At 35.2% G+C, this 21,709-nt stretch overlaps 2 protein-coding genes across 2 annotated transcripts in view; both read left to right on the top strand.

Annotated features, from left to right (window-relative positions):
• The window catches only part of LOC111390644 (TBC1 domain family member 13-like), a 9,434-nt gene extending 7,781 nt beyond the window's left edge, over positions 1 to 1,653 (top strand). The window contains exons 9-11 of the mRNA XM_023015707.1: positions 207 to 223; positions 328 to 444; positions 1,258 to 1,653. Coding sequence (XP_022871475.1) covers positions 207 to 223; positions 328 to 444; positions 1,258 to 1,422 — 299 coding nt within the window. The 3' untranslated portion in view covers positions 1,423 to 1,653. The remainder of the gene's footprint in view (positions 1 to 206; positions 224 to 327; positions 445 to 1,257) is intronic.
• Positions 1,654 to 6,577: 4,924 nt separating this feature from the next.
• LOC111390643 overlaps positions 6,578 to 21,709 on the top strand; it is a 26,891-nt gene continuing 11,759 nt past the window's right edge. Inside the window, exons 1-8 of the mRNA XM_023015706.1 lie at positions 6,578 to 7,185; positions 7,803 to 8,137; positions 14,321 to 14,984; positions 15,179 to 15,277; positions 18,314 to 18,491; positions 18,883 to 20,666; positions 20,826 to 20,834; positions 20,972 to 21,040. Of these exons, the coding sequence (XP_022871474.1) occupies positions 6,622 to 7,185; positions 7,803 to 8,137; positions 14,321 to 14,984; positions 15,179 to 15,277; positions 18,314 to 18,491; positions 18,883 to 20,666; positions 20,826 to 20,834; positions 20,972 to 21,040 (3,702 nt within the window). The 5' untranslated portion in view covers positions 6,578 to 6,621. The remainder of the gene's footprint in view (positions 7,186 to 7,802; positions 8,138 to 14,320; positions 14,985 to 15,178; positions 15,278 to 18,313; positions 18,492 to 18,882; positions 20,667 to 20,825; positions 20,835 to 20,971; positions 21,041 to 21,709) is intronic.

The following is a 21,709-nucleotide window of genomic DNA, read 5'->3' as shown; positions in this document are numbered from 1 at the left end:
TGATTTAAAGCATGGTTTTTCAGTTTGTAATTCTTAGAACTGCTACAAATGCATTTGAACAAAATAAATCAATCAAAAATTCTTGGTGACCAACAAATTAATTCTATTTTACTTGATAATTGGATATATTTGAGCTCTTATTTTGTTGACTTCTTGTATGAAGTAGCCTTTAATCTAGCTTGAGTTATTCTATTCTTGATTGATAGAACTAAAAGGTGAATCAGTAACAAACATAACCTGCAAGGAATCGTTAGTTGTAGATTACAGCTTTAGTTATGTGCTTTTTTTGTAAAATTTTTCTGATGTAATTATGTGTGAATGTGACAGGTCAATCCCCAGTTTTATGCATTCAGGTGGATTACACTCCTTTTGACACAAGAATTCAATTTTGCAGACAGTCTCCTAATATGGGACACACTCTTGAGTGACCCTGATGGTCCTCAAGTAAGTCAATATCCTGATCAATTCTTTCTATTTCGAAATTTCTCATTCATCTGCCAATACACATAATGTGTAATAGAGCATTTTACGGCAGAAATTTTGTGTGAAAAAAGTTAATAGATAGCAAGAAAATTATCTCTTATGTAAAGCACAAAGTGAGGGAAATGTGATGCCAACAAAATCCATCCCCCACTCTTGTAACCCTTTCAGTTAGCCTTTGCTTATTTCTTATTTGTTCCTTAAACACGTTTAGTTTGATTTTCTTTACCAGAAGAAAGCTGCATGTGCAACTACTACATACTTTATATGTTTACTTTATCTTCACTTCGTCCGTCGCATTTATGTACTGAAAAGTCTTCCTTTGTTACCTCTTTTTATTAATTCAATCTTGAGAGATGTGGCTTTCTTTTTTTGACACATCCCAGTTGGGCCTGCAGTCTTTCTATGTTTTAATAGACAAAATTCTGGTAGTTTTTCGACCACCTGTCCCTTTAAAGTTTTTCAGGATGCGTTTACTTAAGTTTTATTTAGTTTTACAGACTTCAAGTTATAAAGAATCTCGTTCCATCACTAGCGCTCGAAATAATCGGTAGAAAACGTAGGGGAGCATATTTTCATTGTTTTGGCACCATGAAAGTGTCTTACCATGAAAGTGTCTTGAACTGAACCATCTTTCGATCAACTTCTCTTAGTTTAACATATATCTAATGTGTATTTTTGTCTTTAACCTGTATTTTCAACTCTCTGCGGGTCTGAAGAGAAATAATACATGATATTGCTTTTTCTTTTGCTTCATCTCTCTTTATTAAATTGCAGGAGACACTGCTCAGAATTTGTTGCGCCATGTTGGTTATCGTGCGGAGGCGGTTACTTGCAGGCGACTTTACGTCTAATCTTAAGTTACTCCAACACTATCCATCGACAAATATAAGCCATCTGCTCTATGTTGCCGAGAAGTTGCGTACTCACAGCGCAGGCTAAGTTTTTGAATCACAGATTTTCTAGTATTGTTTCATTGTCATCGTTTAAAATGGTACTACTTGTAAAATTTTCGGGATGTAAATTTAATGCGAGTCGTTCTTAGATATCGTTTTCGGGTTAATACTTTCGACCTGTGGCCAGGTTGTGTATTGTAGATTTTTGAACATTTTGAGATTCAGACATGATAGCTGATTGTTGTGGTTTTTGTTGGAATCGTTTTGCTTCCTTTCACTTGTAGAATCATAACGCAATCACTTTTTTTTCAAATTAAGCCCATATTTGAGCTCCATTTTTAAATTCTTTTTTATTTTTATTTTTTGTTTTCTAAGCTTAATTTCAATTATACATTTTTTCAGTAAATTTGCAGATAATCTACTCTAGGGGTTATATATATACACACTCGAAGACATTAATAAATTAAAATTTTTCATTTTATTTAAAAAACCGAGATTTCAAATAATTTCAATAAAATAATTCTTTAAATGCAATTTAAATATAATAATTAATTGCACAAAAGAAAGTATCAAATGCACGTGAGGTGGTTTTTTGCGATTGAATCATAGGGGTTAAGCTACTCTTTTGAATATAAAATATATAATGAAATGGTGATTATATTACCATCACAATTTTTATTTGATACCACATTTTAATTGCATTAAACATTTCAATCTTTGCTCATTGTAACAATTCTTACTTTTTGTCGAATTATTATTTTCAACATTCCATTAATTAATGTATCTCGTCCTTAAAGACAATTTATATTAAAATAATTTGCTTTCATGCTTGAAAGGAAGAAAAAAAAATATTTGTTCATACTTTTTTTGTTTTTTTTAAAATATGATGGAAAAATAAGTTGTTATACGTTATTTCAATGGACTTTTTAAACATAAAATATTATCTAATACAAAATATATTAACTAATGAAGAATTTGAATTTAAGAATGCCATGAAAAGTCGTTACGGATATAAATGTTATAATGAGTGAAAATTGAGAAATCCAAGTGTAATTAATATGTGATGCAATAAACAAAAATTGTGGTGTGAATATAATTTCCAATAATGAAATTAGTGAATGTGTTTACAAATCAATCTTACGACATAGGTTCGGATCATGCATGTCGGATATTTTATTATTTTTTAACTTTTTTATTTTTCGATTGTTGTCTAGTATTATCTGAAAACATAGTGGAAATGGCAAGAATGGTGTGAATTAAATTGGTTCGTTTTAAGAAGAAGAACGATCTTTAACTCTTTTAATTCCTACTTCTTGAATTTCTTTATGATTTTTCATGTCATAAGCCTATGGATGTGTAAATTAAAGACTTTGTTGTCTCAGTTCTGTTGAAAAGTATTCCAAACTAAACAAATAAACACAAATTGCTCTAAATTATGCACTCCTCGAACCGCTTTGATGAATTCTATAACAAGAAAATAAAAACTCGGGCTCATGCACCCAGGGCCAGCCCTGATATTTTAGAGGCCTTATGCCAATTTCAAATCGAGGCCTTATATTTTGAGTTTTCTTGTATAGAGTTTTGGCCCATTTAAATCCTTGTTTAAGCCCCATTTTTTCATTAAATTACATTTTTCAACAGTATTTTGATACCGTTTTAGCCACATATTTTTCAATAAAATAATATTACATGCAAATTCAAACGTTTGCTACACATTCTTAATTATAATATTATTTCAAAATGTATTTTTTAGAAAAATGGAGCTCCAACAACCCCTGAAATCAAATTTTTACTAGATAGAAGTAGATAAAATATGTGAATTTAAAGTTTTGGAACTCATAAAATATGTGGTTAAATTTAATTGTTGATTTTGACTTAGATTAAAATCTACCAAAGAGGGCTTAATATAATTATAAAGAATCTAACACAAACAACTAAGCCCCAAATTTGAAGAGAAAATTAACAAAATGTTAAATTTCAACCAATAACACAAATTAAATTAAAATTTTGTATTTCAATTTTTATTAGCTCATTATGTTTGCATACGTAATTTTATTTTCAAAATTTCATAAATATAATTTTCATTTTTCTTCAACCAACCAATTAACTTTACATATTTTGACGCCCTCACTAGGCCTTAGGCGATCGCCTACTTCGCATATACTCAGGGCCACCACTGCATGCACCATGAAGTTCAGCATAATACACAAATATGACAAAGCGATCCATCTGAATGACTATCTTCTAACTTACAAACCACTTAGGTTACGTATTAATTCTTCAATTATTTCCATTGTAGTGTACGAAGACTTGTTTGAGCCACATTCTTAATAATAATAATAATAATAATAATAACAATAAAAAATTATAAAAAAATATCTTTTTTTAGAAATTCATTTTCAAGTACACAATCGCCTAATAAAATAATTTTACACGTAAATCCAAAAAACTTTCTTACTTTTTAACCACACATTCTCCAAAAAATCACCATTACAAAATTTATTTTCCCAAAAAATGGAGCTCAAACAAATCCTAAATATGCCCTAAATTTTGGATATGTCGTATGAAAGTTTCTCCAGCATATGAGACTTTTTCTATAATTCTGGTGCCACTCATTTTGTTACTTTCATGCTTTGCCCAGTTTCGATCAATCCACAAGATACCAGAAAATTTCATGAGTTTGGGGTTGGAGAATTTTTTGGATTCAACCTTATATTTTTCCATTAAAAAAATTAAAAATCCAAGACTTCTAGAGCTATTTTACCATTTAAGAAGATGTGCTCCAATGTTTCTTCTTGAAAAACAGCATTGGCACTTACAAGATTATTGCCAAACCACTTTTCTTCTTCTTCTTTTTTTTTCATGATAATTTCGTCAGGGGGATATTATATCTTTTTTTTTTCCTGATAGTTTCATCAGTGAGAATCCACTTGTTCCACAATATCCAGGTAACAAATGAGATTTTAGGAGGAATAATCTTGTTCAAAATTTCTATATACGTGTAAAACATTAATATTATATGTGTATTTGCCCTGAACTATTAATTTCTCCCATTTCAAAATTTAATTTGTATTATTATTATTATTATTATTATTATTATTATTATTATTATTATTATTATGTTTTTCTTTTAAGTTATTAAATTCCTTAATTTTGTCACTTGATAAGGTGCACATCAGTGGCACATAGACAACTAAAGCTAAAAATCCTAATTTTCTTCTACTATCAAACAAAGTTCTCGACATTAATCGCCCTTATGTCATAGATGATTAATTTGTCGACATATTAGCTAATATGTGCAATGTGTTATCAATGTGATTTAGGTGATTTTCATTTGATTTTATGTAATGATCTAAGTTTTTAGATTAATTGATTCATGATGATAGAGCAGGTAAATGTTTTGAGTTCAAGTCTTGTCATCACCCATTTATTTAAAAATGTGCACATGTAAAGCTTTAATACGAGAAGGGACGTGTTGACAATAGTATTTAAATGGTATTATCTAACAATTTAAACTTGTAAATGAATTAGTTCAACACAACCTATGTGCACTTCATTGGGATTTCTATTCAGATTGCAAGTTAATGCTTAGTGCACTTTTGTTGCAGGGTGGTTAGATAAGATTTTAGTCTACTTAACTTCAATGGCCCCTTGATTTCTTTAAAATCTCTGGTTTCAAAAACATCAAACGAACAAGAATTATAATATTGAAAACTTCTTTGATGCGGTTTCTAGTACGGCGTTCTAGAGAACACCATCTTTTGATGAGGTGCAATGAAGAGCCTATTTGATTTGGATTAAAATTTTAATTTAAATTAAAGTCAAACAATTAATATTAACATCTTTCATGGATTCCATAACTTTTCAATCATACACTTCAAAAACTTTTATCAAAATTTATTAATAAAAATCTAATTTTATTTTTCATCAAACACCCTCGAAATATGTTAATAGCAAGCAAACTCTACAAGTTTGATAAGTAAAGAGCATATTTGGGAGTATTTTTGAGTGATTACAAGGTGTGGGTCTTACAAATTATGTGAATAATTATGATCAGGTAGTTATGTTTGACAAGTTTAAATTATAATTTAAAACTTTACGAAACATGCACCAAGTTTAGGCAAATGAAACCATGTCAGAATATGATGAGATCAAAACTCAAGGCGAGTAATTATTTTCAAATTTCATGCTCATAATCTTCTTTCTAGAACTGTCACTAATTGTGTATTTACTTAAACACGCATAACAGATATTAAACGAGTTCCTATGGTTAAAAGTAATATGATCTTCGTGTTTAAATATAATATGTGATGGGGATTATACTTTCAAATCTTGCTCATTTCTAATCTCGATTATTTTGTTCTCTCATCTTTTGTTTAAAGAGACGATGAGGATTGTACTTGACGAATCCTTTTTATTAAATGTTCATCCTCCAACAGAAACTTACAAGAAAAGTAAAAAACATTTAAATCTCACCACCAGTATGGCGTCAACAATGATAGGTGGTGACTAGCGATGGTGGTCAGCGAGGACCCCAAACTAAGACTACTTATTTATAGGATTGTACTAATCGCAAACCTACAGAGTAAACTCTAACCCACATGAGCAAAATAGGAAATTAATCAATTAGATGGAGGCATGTCGGATGGAACAAGGCATTTTGAACCATATAATGTTGCTACTGGAATGAAATGTGGAGAACAAGCAAAGCGAATTCCAATGATTTGAGATCTGGGGATAGCGCATTGAGCTAAGGAGCCTCTAGGTTGTGAGGCGATAGTGCCTGCTGTCAATAGGTAGCTCATCCCTTGAAATTGGTCCTCCGGATTTCAACTCCCCAACACTTCAAAAAATATGGGCTGAAACTTCCTTCTGTTTCTAGAATCTTCATCCCCACTCACTGAATGAATGTAGAAAACCGATCCTTAAGCTAGTCTAGCTTCTGGAGTTAGAGCTTCGGTCCATAAATAATATGTTTAGTGTAGTAATTAAACCAATCAACAATTGGCCAAAAATACTAATAGTCACCTAGTACTATAATGCACCAAGAGTTTAGATGAGTCCTCTTTGAGCAGACAGGGCTTACATCGGGTTAACCCGGCTTGCTACTTTACCGGGTTAGAAAAAGCCCAAATTTTACCGGGTTAAAAAGGCCCAAATTAATAAATTTGGAATTTCAGGTACTATAAATACAGCAATTTTGTCTTGCGCCCCCGCCTCCACACTTCCTCTTTCCTTCTATGCAATGTATGGACAGCATCCTCTCTTACAGCCCGGTGCCGGAGGTGGCCGTGGCCGTGGGGTGGCACCACCGACACAACAAGGACAATACCTCAATCCTAACATATTCTCAAATCCCAACCTTTTCCACCTCCAACAGACCCCCAACTTATTGCCTCACCTGAACCCCTTCCTTCAAAACCCTAGCAATTTCCAATTCGAGCAAAATCCTAGCAATTTTCCGCCAATTCCACAAATCCCCACTAATAGTTTCCCAATTCTGCAAATTCCGAATACTTATTGTTCGACGGTTAGTCCTAATAATAATAATAATACCCGCAGCAAAAACTACAACAAATTCCCGCAGCAACAGCATCCTCAAGATAAATTACATAACGAGGCCATTGAAAGAGTTGATAGGGCAGTTGTGAAGGCTCGTGGTGACCTTTTGGCTTCGAAAGAGAATGTTTCGGCTTGGAAAGTGTCGCAGGGTGCGTTACTAATGGTAAAAGCGGATTCTTGGGAGTCCTTGGGGTTTCAGATGCAGCAAGTGCCCACTCTAAACCACCTCTTAGTTACTGAAGGGAAGGTACGCGAATCAAACATTGAAGTTCGTTTCCCTATGTTGCATATGTTCCTCTCCTGGTCGTCCAAATTCCTGTGTGTTTGGAACTTATATTTTTTATGTTAAAAAAATTATGAGCATGTTTGAATTAGCTTAAAAATTTCAGTAGAATTAGCAAGGTTGCTTTTTTTGTGTAGTATGCGAGGGTTAAGTGTCCTTAAAACTAGTTTTGTGTTTGACGTTGGGATCCACCATATATAGACAATGCTTTTGAACCTTTGTTATCAAGAGCATCAAATCGAACTTTGAGTTCTTAGTTGTTAAAGAAAAATTTAATTCATTGTTAATCTGTCAATTCATACACCTGTAGATGTGCGCTTGCATAGATATTTATATATACGAATAATGCTATTTATCTGCATTAGTGATGATCACCTGTCTGTGGCAGGTAGGTGATGTTCTATGAAATGATAAGTCCAGTTAAATGTATGGAGATGAGATCTACTCAATTTGTCTTATCATTTAATACCTCATCATGTGCATCTGTTATGGAGATAAATAGCATTACTTATGCGCACATATATACATCTGTGGAATACCTTTTCTGATTCGTGCTTATCTTTTCATTTTTCCTTGTGAAGGTTAATGCCTTCATCCACTGCTTTGTTGCTGTTAGAAGAATTACTTCTTTGTATGATTTGGATGTGGCAATCTGCAAGAGCGAGGGCATTGAACAGTTTGAAGAGCTAGAATTGGGCCCTTTGGTAAGACATCCACTGGCCATGCATTATTTTTCTGTCAGTTCTGATGTGGCAGAAGTACACAGAATAACAAGCGAAGAGATAATTTCGTACCTTTTCGAGTTCATGGATACACAAAAAAGGAAACTTAAGGTTGATGCTTTCTTGGATTTTATTGCGAAGAAGCAATCTGTCTCCAACAGGGAAAAGCTTTGCGTGCGTATTCAGAATTTGAGGTATGTAAATGCTATTTTTTATTTATTTATTTTTAGCAGAATCTGAATTTAAATTACATTTTTTGCGTTGTACCCTCATTTCTTAGTATAAATAATACATAGTCTATATAAAAGGTCACTATCTGATGTTCTTTTCTAGAGAGTTTTGAGTTATCCGTTATGAAGTGTGAATTTCTGAGACAAAAGGATTGAATTCTCACATATTTTTCACAAGTACAACAAGGTACATATACAAGGTGATGGTGGAATCTGCCATCATAAAATCTGGACTCAATCAGCCCTAATTGGGGAGTGGATCTCCAAAAATCAAGGAATGTCACTAAACTAGGAACAAGATACCAAAAATAACTGTAACAAATCCCTACAATTCCTCACTAACTTTACGCTATAATTCTACACTCCCCCTCAAGCTGGGCGTAGCTATTGTATATGCACAGCTTGTGACTCAGTACTTCAAAGTTAGTTCGTGGAAGAGCTTTAGTCAGTATATCAGCTGTTTGGGATCTTGTAGGAGTATAGATCAACTATACAATCACCTTCTCAATTTTTTTTGAGATGAAATGTCAATCTATCTCAATATGTTTCATCCTATCATGATGCACCGGATTGTTTGCAATACTTATGGCAGCTTGATTGTCGCAGAATATCTTGATTGGCTTTGTAGTAGTTACTTCCAACTCACTTAGCAGTTTCTGTATCGAGATTCCTTCGCAAATACCAAGAGCTAGAGATCTAAACTCAACTTCTGCACTGCTTCTTAAAACCACTGATTGTTTCTTTCTTTTCCAAGTGACGAGATTTCCCCATACATATGAACAATATCTAGATGTTGATCGTCTGTCTGTCACGTCTCCTACTCAATCTGCATCTGAGAAAACTTTAACATCTCTTCTATCATTCCTTTTGCACAACAGTCCTCTTCCTGGTTCATCTTCAGATACCTCAAAATTCTATTCACCGCTTCCATGTGTTCTTCTGTTGCATTGTTCATAAATTGACTCACAACATTAACAGAGAATTCAATGTCAGGTCGGGATGAGAAAGATAGATGAGACGTCCTACAAGTCTCTAGTATCTCCCCCTATCAACTGGTGCACTATCCTTCTCAGTTCCTATCTTCTTGGTTGAGTCCATTGGGGTATCTGCAGATTTACATCCTAGCATACCTATTTCTTTTAGTAAGTCTAGAACATACTTACGTTGGGATACAAATATCCCTTTCTTAGACCGAGCCACCTCCATTCCAAGAAAATATCTGAGCTGGTCGAGGTCTTTTATTTCAAATTCTTTTGCTAAATGCTTCTTCATTTCCGATGGTTCCTCTTCATAATCACCTGTTAGGATTATATCATCCGCATACACTATTAGGATTGCTATTTTCTTTTTCTGAAGAGAACTTCATGACTAGAGTGTGATCTGCTTGTCATTGAGCTAAGAAGCACCGACACGGACACGAGTGTCCGACACGATACGTGTCCGACACGTCGACACGCTATTTTTCCAAAATGTTCCGACACGATACGTCTTCGACACGTTGATTAAAATATTAATTTTAATTTATTTTAATAATTAAAAATAATAATAATTTTTTTTTATACTTACTGCATCTTGTATATAAATAATTAAATAATAAATATAAATAAAATATGATATTAAATTCATATATGAAGGGTAAAATAGTAAAAAATTAATTAACATAAAATCTTGAATGTTGTTTAAAGTTGAAAAAAAGTAATGCATACTGCAAAAAAATGTGTACAATGCATTAATATGACTAATATACTACAAAGTGCATTTAATATGTTGGGTCCACTGAACCAGCAGCCTGCTTTGAAAATTATAGCCTACTTTGAAAATTACTCCAACACAGACAGGTACTGTCTTCTCTCTCGTCACTTCTCTCTTTCTCTTCTTCTTCTTCTTCTTCTTCTTCTTCCTTTCTTCTTTCTTCTTTCTTCTTTCTTCCTTGCCGTTACCGGAGCAGCAGTGTAGCCAACACAGGTACCGTTTTCTTCCTTCTTTCTTCACTTCTTCACCGTTTCCTTCCAGTTCGACACGCCGCAAGGAACCCGACACGTGTCGGCGACGTGTCTCCGACGTACCCGTGTTCGATACGTGTCGGACATCGACACGCCGATGCCGGAAGCGTGTCGGTGCTTCACAGTCATTGAGTATATCCCTGCTTAGTTACTGACTTTGCAAACTTATCAGACCATGCTCGAGGTGATTGTTTGAGTCCATGCAGGGATTTCTTAAGTTTGCACATCCTATTGTGACTGAAAGAAGTTTCCAGTCCTAGTGGTATCTCCATATATACTTCTTCCTCCAAGTTACCATTTAGAAAAGCATTTTTGACATCTAGTTGATGTAGTGGCCAATCTTGATCTGCTGCAAGGGAGAAAAGGACTCTAATGGTGTTGAGCTTGGCCACTGGAGCAAAGGTTTCTTGATAGTCTATTCCATAGGACTGAGTAAATCCTTTGGCAACAAGGCGAGCTTTCAACCTCTCAATGCTTCCATCAGCCTTATGCTTAATCGTAAAAATCCACTTACACTCAACTGGCTTCTTCCCAGGAGGAAGATCACAGATTGCCCATGTGCGATTCTTTTCCAAAGCTTTAATTTCTTCATTAACAGTCTTTCTCCATTTTGGATCTTCGAGAGCCTCCTAAATAGACTTAGGAACTTGTACACTATCAAGTGCCGAAACAAAAGCCTTGTAGGACGGTGATAATCCATCATATGTAACAAATCTGCAAATAGGGTGTTTTGTGTAGGTTCTAACACCCTTTCTTAAAGCAATCGGAATGTTTAAATCATCTATAAGTGGTGCTGCATTTTCAAGATCAGAGGTTTCCTTACCTGAGTGAATTTGAGCAGAAATTGTACTCGGTTGAGATTCTTGGTCGTATGTGAGAGGAGTTTGCTGCTCGATCGTTCTCTTGGGCATTCTCTTTCTAGTATAGACACGAAGCTCATGATTTGCAGTTTGTGGTGTTTTAGAGTGATCTTGAACCGGAGTTTGCGGTGGGGTAGTAGGAAGATGACTCTCGGGTTCAGATTGTTCAGTTTGTGGTGGTTCAGCCACTGGATGTTGGATTGAAATTGGTTTAATGGCCTTGGGTTTTGACTAACACTTGTTTGAGAATTAGGTGGAGGTAACTGTAGGGTGTCCCCATGACCAAGTGTTTCCCAAAACTGATATGCTCTCATATTCTCCCCCTACATGTCGGTTTTGTGATGGTAGGATTGGTGTTCAAAAAATGTCACATCCATAGAGTTATATACCTTTTTGGTGATAGGAGAGTAGCACTTATAACCCTTTTGGCGTGAAGAGTACCCTATAAAGATACATTTAATGGATTTGGGGTCTAATTTGCTGCTGTGTTGCTGATGTATGTGTACAAATGCTGAACACCAAAATACTTTTGGATCCAATGAAGAGATGAATTTTGTGTGAGGAAAGATCTGGATGAGGAATTGACTTGGAGTTTAGAATTTAAGGATCCTGGAGGGCATTCTATTGATGAGGTATGTGGCTGTAAGTACAACCTCTCCCCAAAAAATGCTTAGGAACATGAGTGGAAAACATGAGACAACTAGCTACCTCTAAAAAATGCCGGTTTTTCCTTTCTGCAACCCCATTTTGTTGAGGGGTGTCAATACAGGAACTTAGGTGTACTATTTCCTGACTTAAGAGGTAACCACCCAAAGTAGAATTGTAGTACTCTTTGGCATTATCAGTTTTGAGAACTTATGAAATTGAAGTTTTCAAAAATTTGGCCAACTTCAGATTTTTCTTTCATTAGGAATACCTAGGTCAATCTAGGGTGATCATCAACAAATGATACAACCATCGTGCTCCAGTTATATTTTTTACTCTTGAGGGTCCCCACACATTGCTATGAATAATTGCAAATGGTTGAGATGGTTTATATGACAGATTGGAGTAATTACTTCGAGTGTGTTTTGCAAGTTGGTAGATTTCACAACTGAAATGATTTGGACTTTTATTGATGAATAATGATGGAAACAATTTTTTAAGATACACGAAATTTGGATGATCAAGACGAAAATGCCATAAAATGACCGCATTATCTTTATTGATAGGAATTTAAAATTGACTGGCTTTTAAACGAAACACGACTTGCATTTTGAGCTTGTCTTCTTAGAGAAGTATTACCATTGAGAAGGTCCAGAACACATCTCAGCACTGCCAATCATCCTCTCCGAATCCAATTCCTGAAATTCACACAAATTTGAGAAAAACTTAGCTTCACACTGGAGATCACGAGTTAATTTGCTGATTGATAGTAAATTACAATCCAAATTAGGAACATGTAGAACAGAGTTTAAGATCAGGTCATTTGTAACCCTGATTGAGCCTATTCTAGCAATTTTGGATAAAGACCCATCAGCAATCCGAACTGTGTATTGCCCTGGGCTGTATTCATGAAATAAGGTTCCATCTCCTGTCATGTGGTCTGAGGTTCCGGAGTCGATAATCCATGGATTGAGTCCCTTTTTTTCACTGTAAAGGCGTTTGAAACATTACCTCTTTGTGCTAACATGCCTATTCTAGAGGTTGAGTTACTTGACTGAGATAGGGAGTTTGGACTTAGGAGTTTCTGGAGCATCTCAAGCTGTTCTTTGGTGAAAGGACTGGTTTCAGTTGAGGCTGGCTTTTCTTCTATTGCAGTAACATTATGGGCTCGACCTTCTCTATTATAGGCTGGTTTAGATGGCTTCCGATCAGCTGGTTTGCCATGAAGTTTCTAGCAATTTTCTCTGTGATGTCCTGATTTTCGACAATAGTCACACCAAGGTTTTCTCTTTCTCTGAAGATTTTCACTATTGGTGTTTGATGGAGGGCCTCACACTGCAAGAGTAGATCCTTCGAGAGATGGAGTAGAATTTTGAGATCCCATCATAACCTTTTTCCTACTTTCCTCACGGCGAACTTCTGAGAAGGCCTCTCTGATGCTTGGAAGAGGTTTGGTGCTCATTACTCTCCCTCTCACCTCGTCCAGATTCTTGTTGAGGCCAAGGAGAAATTTAAATGTCTGCTTCTTTTCCACAATTTTTCGATACAGCACAGTATCTTCAGGGCACATCTAGGCATGAACTTCAAACATGTTGAGCTGCTGCCAATGACGATAAAGGGTGTTGAAATATTGGGTAACAGAGAGATCTCCATGTCGAAGGTCGTGTAAGGTGGATTCAATCTCAAATATTTCTGATGTGTTTTCAGAACTTGAGTATGTCTCCTTTGCAGCATCCCAAATTTCTTTGGCAGTCCCAAAGAGGAGAAAATTCTCTCCTGTGTTGTTTTCCATTGAATTAATCAACCAAGACATCACCATGTGATTCTCGGCTTTTCATATTCTGAATTTTGGATCGGTCTTCTCAGGGATGATGGCTTCACCAGTGAGATATTCATCCTTCCCTTTTCCACAGACATAAATCATCACTGACTGAGACCATTGGAGAACATTATGGCTGTTGAGTTTGTGGCCTGTGACGAGCAGAGACGGATTTTCGGCTCCTCCATGACTATTGATCACTGATGTCATTTCTGGATTAGAGGTCACTTTAGATATCGAATTTTGTCTCTTAGCAGCCATAATGAATTTTGTGATTTGGGAAATTAGGGTTCAGAGGGAAGGCTCTAATAGCATGTGAATTTCTGAGAAAAAGGATTGAATTCTCACATATTTTTCACAAGTACAACAAGGTATATATACAAGGTGATGGAGGAATCTGCCATCATAAAATCTGGACTCAATCAGCCCTAATTGAGGAGTGGATCTCCACAAATCAAGGAATAGCACTAAACTAGGAACAAGATACCAAAAATAACTGGAACAAATCCCTACAATTCCTCACTAACTTTATGCTATAATTCTACGTGAAGGGTGTTTCTATATAACCCAAGGGTATATCACTGTTATTGTAATGCTTTCCCATTTTGGAACATCCCGAGAGAACACTTTTGTGATGGTTGACATTTTGTAGCTATTATTTCTGCAATGAAGCAGTAGAATCTGTCATTATCATCATAGCATTTGATCATCTATGGTGAATTGTGTTTTAGATCCATCTTTAATATTACTACTAGATATTCCATTTATAATGACAACTTTTGTTTCTCTATTCATAATGGCTTTGAATTCTGCATTATAGAACATATGCTACTCACATTCAACAAGCAAGACAATTAGAAGATCGAGCACTAGAAAAATGCCTCGAGAAAATGAAAAAGGAATCTGCTAAAGGGGGCAGGAAACGCCCACTTTTTTCTGCACAGAAAAAGCAGATGGATGACCATTTTGGTTCAATATCCCAGCGTATCAAACTATTTTCCTCGAAAAATAAGAAGTTTTGTGGTAAACACATAAGATTTGTATCTTCAAGTTCAGAAGATGATGTTAGCGTTGATAGTGAATGTGAAGATAATCAAAATGAGAACAATTCACCCAGCAACTGCAGTACTTTACTCCCAAATCTTAGAGCAGATCGAGTCAGTAGTTGTCCTTATCCATCAGCAGCTGAAGAAATGACTCGGCTGGGTTTGAAAAGCGCTGTAGATGGTAGCTCCTGTGCTCCGAGTGACAGTGTAAGATGTAGTGATGATATTGAGTCATCTCAAAGAAAGAGAAAATCTGAAAATATTAGTTTCAAAGCCTCTTCTCCTCAGAAGCTGCTTAAAAGAGAGAAGTTCGACACAGATATCAAGCGAAAAAGTTTTAGCAATCAGGGCACAAATGATTATTTACTTGCCAATGATTCGTTAAGGATGTTCATTACCACTTGGAAGGAGGCATGCCGAGGGAACAGTGTAGATGAGGTAATGTGGCTTAGGTTACATATATGATTAAAAATTAAGACGAGCTGTAATGCTTGTATTCTCTGTTTCAATTTTCTGCACTCTCTTCTTTCTTCATTTTAGTAAGCTTTTGTTAAAATATGTCTGTTTGGATCTTTTTCTTCCTTTTCAATGTAGAATTTCAGATTTCATTTTATTCCTTCTTGTTTGTGTAGGTTCTTGAGAGAATGCTTCTAACATACAATACAAGGAAAAAGAAGAAAGTCAAAGCATTGTTTACATCATACCCCTGTGTTGGATTGCTAAACGTTGCAGTAAGTATATGACAGACTAACTTTTGTAGTTCGGTAACCCCACACAATATTTACTTAAAACTCAAGCTGAAATTTCCTCTGGTTATATCTTGAACATGCTTTGGCTGAACATGCAATTGACTATAGATTCTATTATATTATTAAAAAAAATTCCGTAACTCCATGCTTTTCTGGGGAAAATCTGATTTAATTTGCACCATAAGGTTCCGTTGGTTGAAGTATCAAATCAATATAAGTTCTGTTCTAGTAATGATCGGAACAGTGATAATTTGTCTTTTGCGACATGTTTTCCAAGGTGGATTGAGCCTTGGTTAGTAATTTTTCTTATGCCAACATAAATATCTCCCCTAGTCACCTGACATTCTATTGGAGCTTGAGTCTGAATGTTCATTTATATGAAGAAGTGTGATGTATATTACTGGCAAATCATTGGCTTTTTTCCAATGCTCCTTGTTACGGTAAGGTTGGATTATTTCGTATGTAAAATGGGGAGGTGATAGATGGGTGATGATTTAATTGGTGATATGTATCACTCAACTCATAAAGTGCATACTTCCTGGAGTACTGTTTTGACCACATTTGAGTATATTCGGGATTGATTGTAAGTTCATCCGCATCGTTCAGGTCTTCTTTTTTCGTCTAGTTAACTTAAATATTTCAGAAACGTTTTCAACACAATTTTTTTTCCTAATGTAAATTTGTATGTGGCTCTAAACTCTGCAAATGAAGCAAATGTCAATATATTTTTGTAGTGGCTCTTATGTGATGCAGGACAAATATAGTAGCACTTTTCCTTGATAGAGGACCAAAAAAAATTATGCATGCTCAGAACGCACGTTTTGGGCCTTAGGTCTTTTCAACACTAAACTATTTGCAATACTGTGGTTGTAAGATAAAGCACCGACATGTCAACAATTAACTTTTCAAAAATGTAGGACATGATGTGCAGACACTTCTATGGCCCCGTATGGTGCCTATTTTTTTCAAAATGCATTTCTCTCTCTTCTTTTTAACCACACATTCTTTATTAAAATAATATTACACGTAAATAAAAAAAATTTCCTTATTTTTCAATCACACATTTCCCATCAATTTACTATTTAAAAATGTATTTTTACATAAAAATGTCTTCCAAACACCCTTTATATAAAATTATATATTTATGAATGTTATATTATATTTTTGAATACTTTTTATTTCTCAATAAAATAAATACTTTTTTTAGCTTTGGTTTTTAACTTGCAAATGAAATTCTTTCAACTAGAGTGATTCGTGGCACTTTCTATTGCTAGCGGAATATGAATAATAATATTCATGCATCAAAAATTGCATATAGTAGTTATACACAAATTTGAAATAACGTTCCACAATTTTGTCACATCATGTTGAGTTCTGCACAAATAGCTTTATAAATTACAAATTTCTCTAATTTTTATTTTTATTTTTCTAAAGGAAGTTACAACATGTGCATGTCTGATGAGTCTTCCAATGTCGGTGCGCACTACATGTCTGACACAGACATACCCCTTAGGAGGATTTTCTTTGCTTCCTTCATGGTAGTGTTTGTCAACATGATGATGGGAATCCATTTGAGAACTATGACTTTGTTAGTAGGTTTAGGAGGTGTTGGTTGCATAAGTGGGACTGATTGTGTAATCATTGGATGATTTGTGCCATTTGTGATTGACTTTTGAATTATAAAGGGATTGGCATGTAAATTAATAATGCTTTTTCAGAATTTAAAAGAGAGCAGAATGCAGGTCTTCTGGGGAATAGGGTGATGATAGCCTGATAGGAGAGAAAATTAATACTAGCAAATAAAAAAAAGAAAAAAAGAAAAAGGAATCTACTTGGAAAATCCACCTATATTTCCCTAGGATTGTTCTCCTAGTTATTTAGTAATTGAGCATCAAACAAGTTCAAAACCTTTAGAAGCTGTATCCAAATGAGCTGTTAGGACTTCTTTACTTGACAAAGTGATAGATCTGTAGAGCATATCTTTGCCACTTTGATGTTCAAATCCTACTGGGATATGTACCCATCAAACATGGAAAACTACAGTAATCTCTTTGAATTTGAGAAACTTCTACACTGTTCGGGTGTTCTTTAAGCTGGAACAATAATGATTGAATTACTTCATTTCAACAAGATATTGCAAATGCACATCTTAAAAAATTGTAAAAATCTCAAATAACAGAATTTGAGAAACTTCTGTATTATTCAGGCATTCTTTAAGTTGGAACAATAATGATTGAGTTACTTCATTTATCACGACCAGCTAAATTCTCATTTATAATGTCAACAAAATATTCCAAATACGCATCTTGAAAAAAATGTAAAAATCCTAAATACTCTCCCTGTTTCATAAAGATAAGCTTGCTTTTTATTTTTTTCCCCGTGTGTCCCAAATTATAGTGCTGCTTCAAACAAATGTGACCAAATAAACCTAAAGTAATAAAGATACATGAAATGCTGGAGCAAAATGTGGTTGCACCAGTACATTTTTTCACAATTTCTCTCAGATCCCTTTCCATCCACTGAGGAGAGATATCTTTTGTACAATAATGGTTGTATTTTTTTTAAATCATGATCTGTTTCCCTTTGCTTGGAGATGGACATTTCGCTTCAAATGGGATGCTTAAGTTTATTTTTCTTGTCATTTTTTGGCTTATAGAAGATTCTCTTGTAAGAATATGCTGCTTTACTAATGGTCCTATATAGTGCTGCTTCAAACAAATGTGAACAAATAAACAAAAAGTAATATAGATACACAAAATGCTGGAGGAAAATGTGGTTGTACCAGTACATATTCTCACAATTCTCTCGGATCCCTTTCTATCCACTGAGGGGAGATATCTTTTGTACAATAATGGTTGTATTTTTTTTTCAATTATGTTCTGTTTCCCTTTGCTCGGAGATGGAAATTTCGCTTCCAATGGCATGCTTAAGTTTATTTGCTTCTAGTCATTTTTTGGCTTGTAGAAGATTCACTTGCATGAATATGCTGCTTTGCTAACTGTAATGTGGCTGTTACAGGTTACTTCTATGAAATTTGGAATGTGGGATAATATGTATGACACTTTTCAAGCTTTTAGCCAACAAGATTTGGCTGGCAGCATTTCCGAAAATTCAGCGGATTGCATTAGCATAGATGTTGAACAAGCTGAAAAGGACTCATCCATATCCGGGCAGATAACTCTTAAGCATGAGCATGGTGAGTCATTTAGGTACATAGTTCACATCTGCATTTTGGTATTTTTTTAATTATATTTTATGCTGCCATTTTTCTGTAATTTGGATGGTGTTCACTTAGCATTGTCTATAGCAATAAAAAATTTGCTGTAAGCAGTCAATATTTTCATATGCTTGTACAGACGAGACCACCATTTTTCTCCTGTTAAGCTATCTGAATACTTCAACTAGAGTTGGTCTGATGTAGATACGTGTTTCCAAGACATTGATTGGATTGGATCTGTCTTTGTTTTATGATTAATATTGAAAATTTGATTGTTAAAGCATAGGTACGAGTGGCCCTTTCCTGCTCTGAAAAGCATGCTTAAATGAAGAAAGCCTGATTAATAACATGTGGTTTTTTCTCTTCTTAGGAGTCACAGCTGAAGATATGGTGAAGAAACTTTCAGGATATTTTGATGAAGACATCACAAGTAATGAAAATCCATCTCGAGAAAAGAAATTTCTTTTCTTCAGGAAGCTTTCTCAGTGTGAGTCTTGGCTAACGAAGCAATATTCGGTCAAAAAATTTGAGTTCCTGGGTTATGGGGAGTATTATATGTTCTTAGAGAAACATATGCATTTGTTGCCTCGTACATTACAGAAATGCTTGATTGGCGACACAAATGAAAATCCTTTGGAGGCTCGCTTACAGGCACTTCAATTGGATGTATTGTTGTCACAAGCTTCCAATAGCTTGTGGGAAAATGAAACAGTAAGCTTGCAGAAAGTTTCTGAGTTGCTTACAAGGCAATTTCCTTTAGTATCCCTCAAATTAGTGAAAAATGATCTCACGGTAAATATCGGGCATGGTGCACGAGAAAATAAAGGCAATTTAACTTCGAAGTGTCTCTTGTTTTCTGCACCATTATTAAAACCGCGTAGTGTTAGAGACCCATTATCTCAGAACGAGAAAAAAATGCCAGAAACTTTTGGTTCTGAAATGTATGTACCCAAAGAAGGAATTTTTGGTACAGTTAGAACCAAGGATGCGATTGAGGTGTTACTTAGAGCTCCAATGTTGGCTGACTTGGATTTGTGGTCTCACTGGGACCATGTATTTGCTCCTTCTCTGGGTCCTATTGTGGAATGGTTGCTGAATGAGGTCAACAACAAGGAGTTATTATTTCTGGCCACAAAAGATGGCAAAATAATTCGTGTTGATCATTCAGCAACTATAGACTCATTCTTAAAAGTTTTCATTGAAGGATCTTCTTTTGAAACAGCAGTGCAACTACTGTCTCTGTATGTATTATATGGAGGTGAACAACACGTTCCTTTATCACTTCTAAAATGCCATGCACGACAAGCGTTTGAAGTTATAACTAACAATTTAATGGAGATGGAGTTACAGGAAGATAAGAATCCATTCGTTCACAAAAAGCCATTTTGTAATCAGCATGTATGTGATAAAAGCTCATCCAGCAATTTAACAATTAATTTACAAAAAAACAAGAATGCAATGAATAAAGTGGTTCCTGTTGCTTCAAGGTTCATACTTGATTGTCTTAGTTATTTTCCACTTGAGTTCTGCAGTTCTGCTGCAGATATATTGCTTGACGGGTTGCAATATTTTGTGAAGGATGCATCTTCAGCCATCTTGACTGCATGCGAGCAAATAGAGAAGCGTCTCATGCTTCATGAAGTGGGTATATCTCTTGGGATAGTGGAATGGGTTAATGATTACCACACATTTCATTCTTCTGTAGCAACTGAGACATTGTCCTCTGGATCTTCATTCTTAAGTGTTCCTAATTCTGAGTATAATACGGGCTCAAATATTATGCAAGATATATTGAACCAAGAACCTTCAGCTTTAGGTGAAATATTGGACTCTAGTGTGGTAGACCGGCCTGATGGATGTGCTAAACTGGTCCATAGCATAGCTGATTCAGCTGAGGGTTCAGTTGATGGTTTAGCTGTAAATCCAAAGCAGCGTTTTTCTGTACATGAGAATCATATTGATCATGATCCAGCCAGTGTTATTGAATCTATTCGGCGAGAGGAATTTGGCTTAGATCATAATCTTTCAGTTACTGAAAATAAAATGTTGGAGAAACAACATGCTCGTTTAGGCAGAGCACTCCATTGTCTCTCACAGGAATTATATTCTCAGGATTCTCATTTTCTTCTAGAGCTGGTATGTTTGCATCTACCCGTTCTTTAAAAGCTTTTTATATTTGATGTGTGCATTCCCCCTTCACCCTGGGAAAACTAAGCCCCAAACAATATTTATACTTCTCCACTTGTATCATCTGAAGCATCACATAAATTGCTGTTATTCTTGTTTGGCATATTTTTCTGATTTTTATTGTAGTTGTATGTGGTAAGAGTAATGCTATGTAGCCCTAGTGGGTTGCAACCCTAGTCTAGGTGGCAATAAATAATAAGTTAAATGAAAGGTGAAATTAAATGAATTATTTAATTCCACTTATCATTTAATGTTACATTAACGCCATCTAGATTGGGATTGTAACCCCATTGGGGCTAAATAGCATTGCTCATGTGGTAAGCAGATCATATAGCCCTGATGTTTGCTAAATTTCAAGTGATTGAAAATAAAAATAGATAGGAACTAGCACGAACTCTGTTGATAAATTCCAAATACATAAAACTAGGAACGATTAGTAGTGAGTGTTGTACAGTTGGCCACTTTTTTCTTTTGTTTCTTTCTTTCCTGATGTTTTGGATTCTTGCCTTCATTCAATTTACCTGACATACACATATATGCCTTCTTGTGCATTGAATATGGACACAAATTATGTCATGTGACTATATTACTATCTTTCAAGATGTGATATCGTCCTCTGGTGGAAGGAGAATATACGGCATTTGAGGTCTGAGTACAAAATAAACTAGCTGTCTAGGAAACCTGTGTGTTTTGTCTGACCTCCTCTCCCCATTCTTTTTCTCTTACACAAAGGGCATGAAACTCACGTGGATTGTGTTGATTTCTGAAAGAATAATAGGCCAATATGACTTATATGTTTCACCTGCAATTAATACAAGGTCAGTGTGCGTACATCGGTAAAGCAGGAAATTGGTATACTTATTGTCTATGTTGAAAATCTTGTTACTTTAATGAGTATAATTAATGAGTAGACTTTACATATAGGCCTACATTGGAGAGGGCTGAGATTTAAGTAACTCCGGACTCAGTCAGTGGTTGGGCCTGACTCCGTTCGTTCGGTTCGCCTCTCA

Source organism: Olea europaea, unplaced genomic scaffold, assembly GCF_002742605.1.
Source record: "Olea europaea var. sylvestris unplaced genomic scaffold, O_europaea_v1 scaffold701, whole genome shotgun sequence".
NCBI lineage: Eukaryota > Viridiplantae > Streptophyta > Magnoliopsida > Lamiales > Oleaceae > Olea > Olea europaea.
Note: the sequence above shows the minus strand (reverse complement) of the source record. Positions and strands in the feature narration are given on the sequence as shown.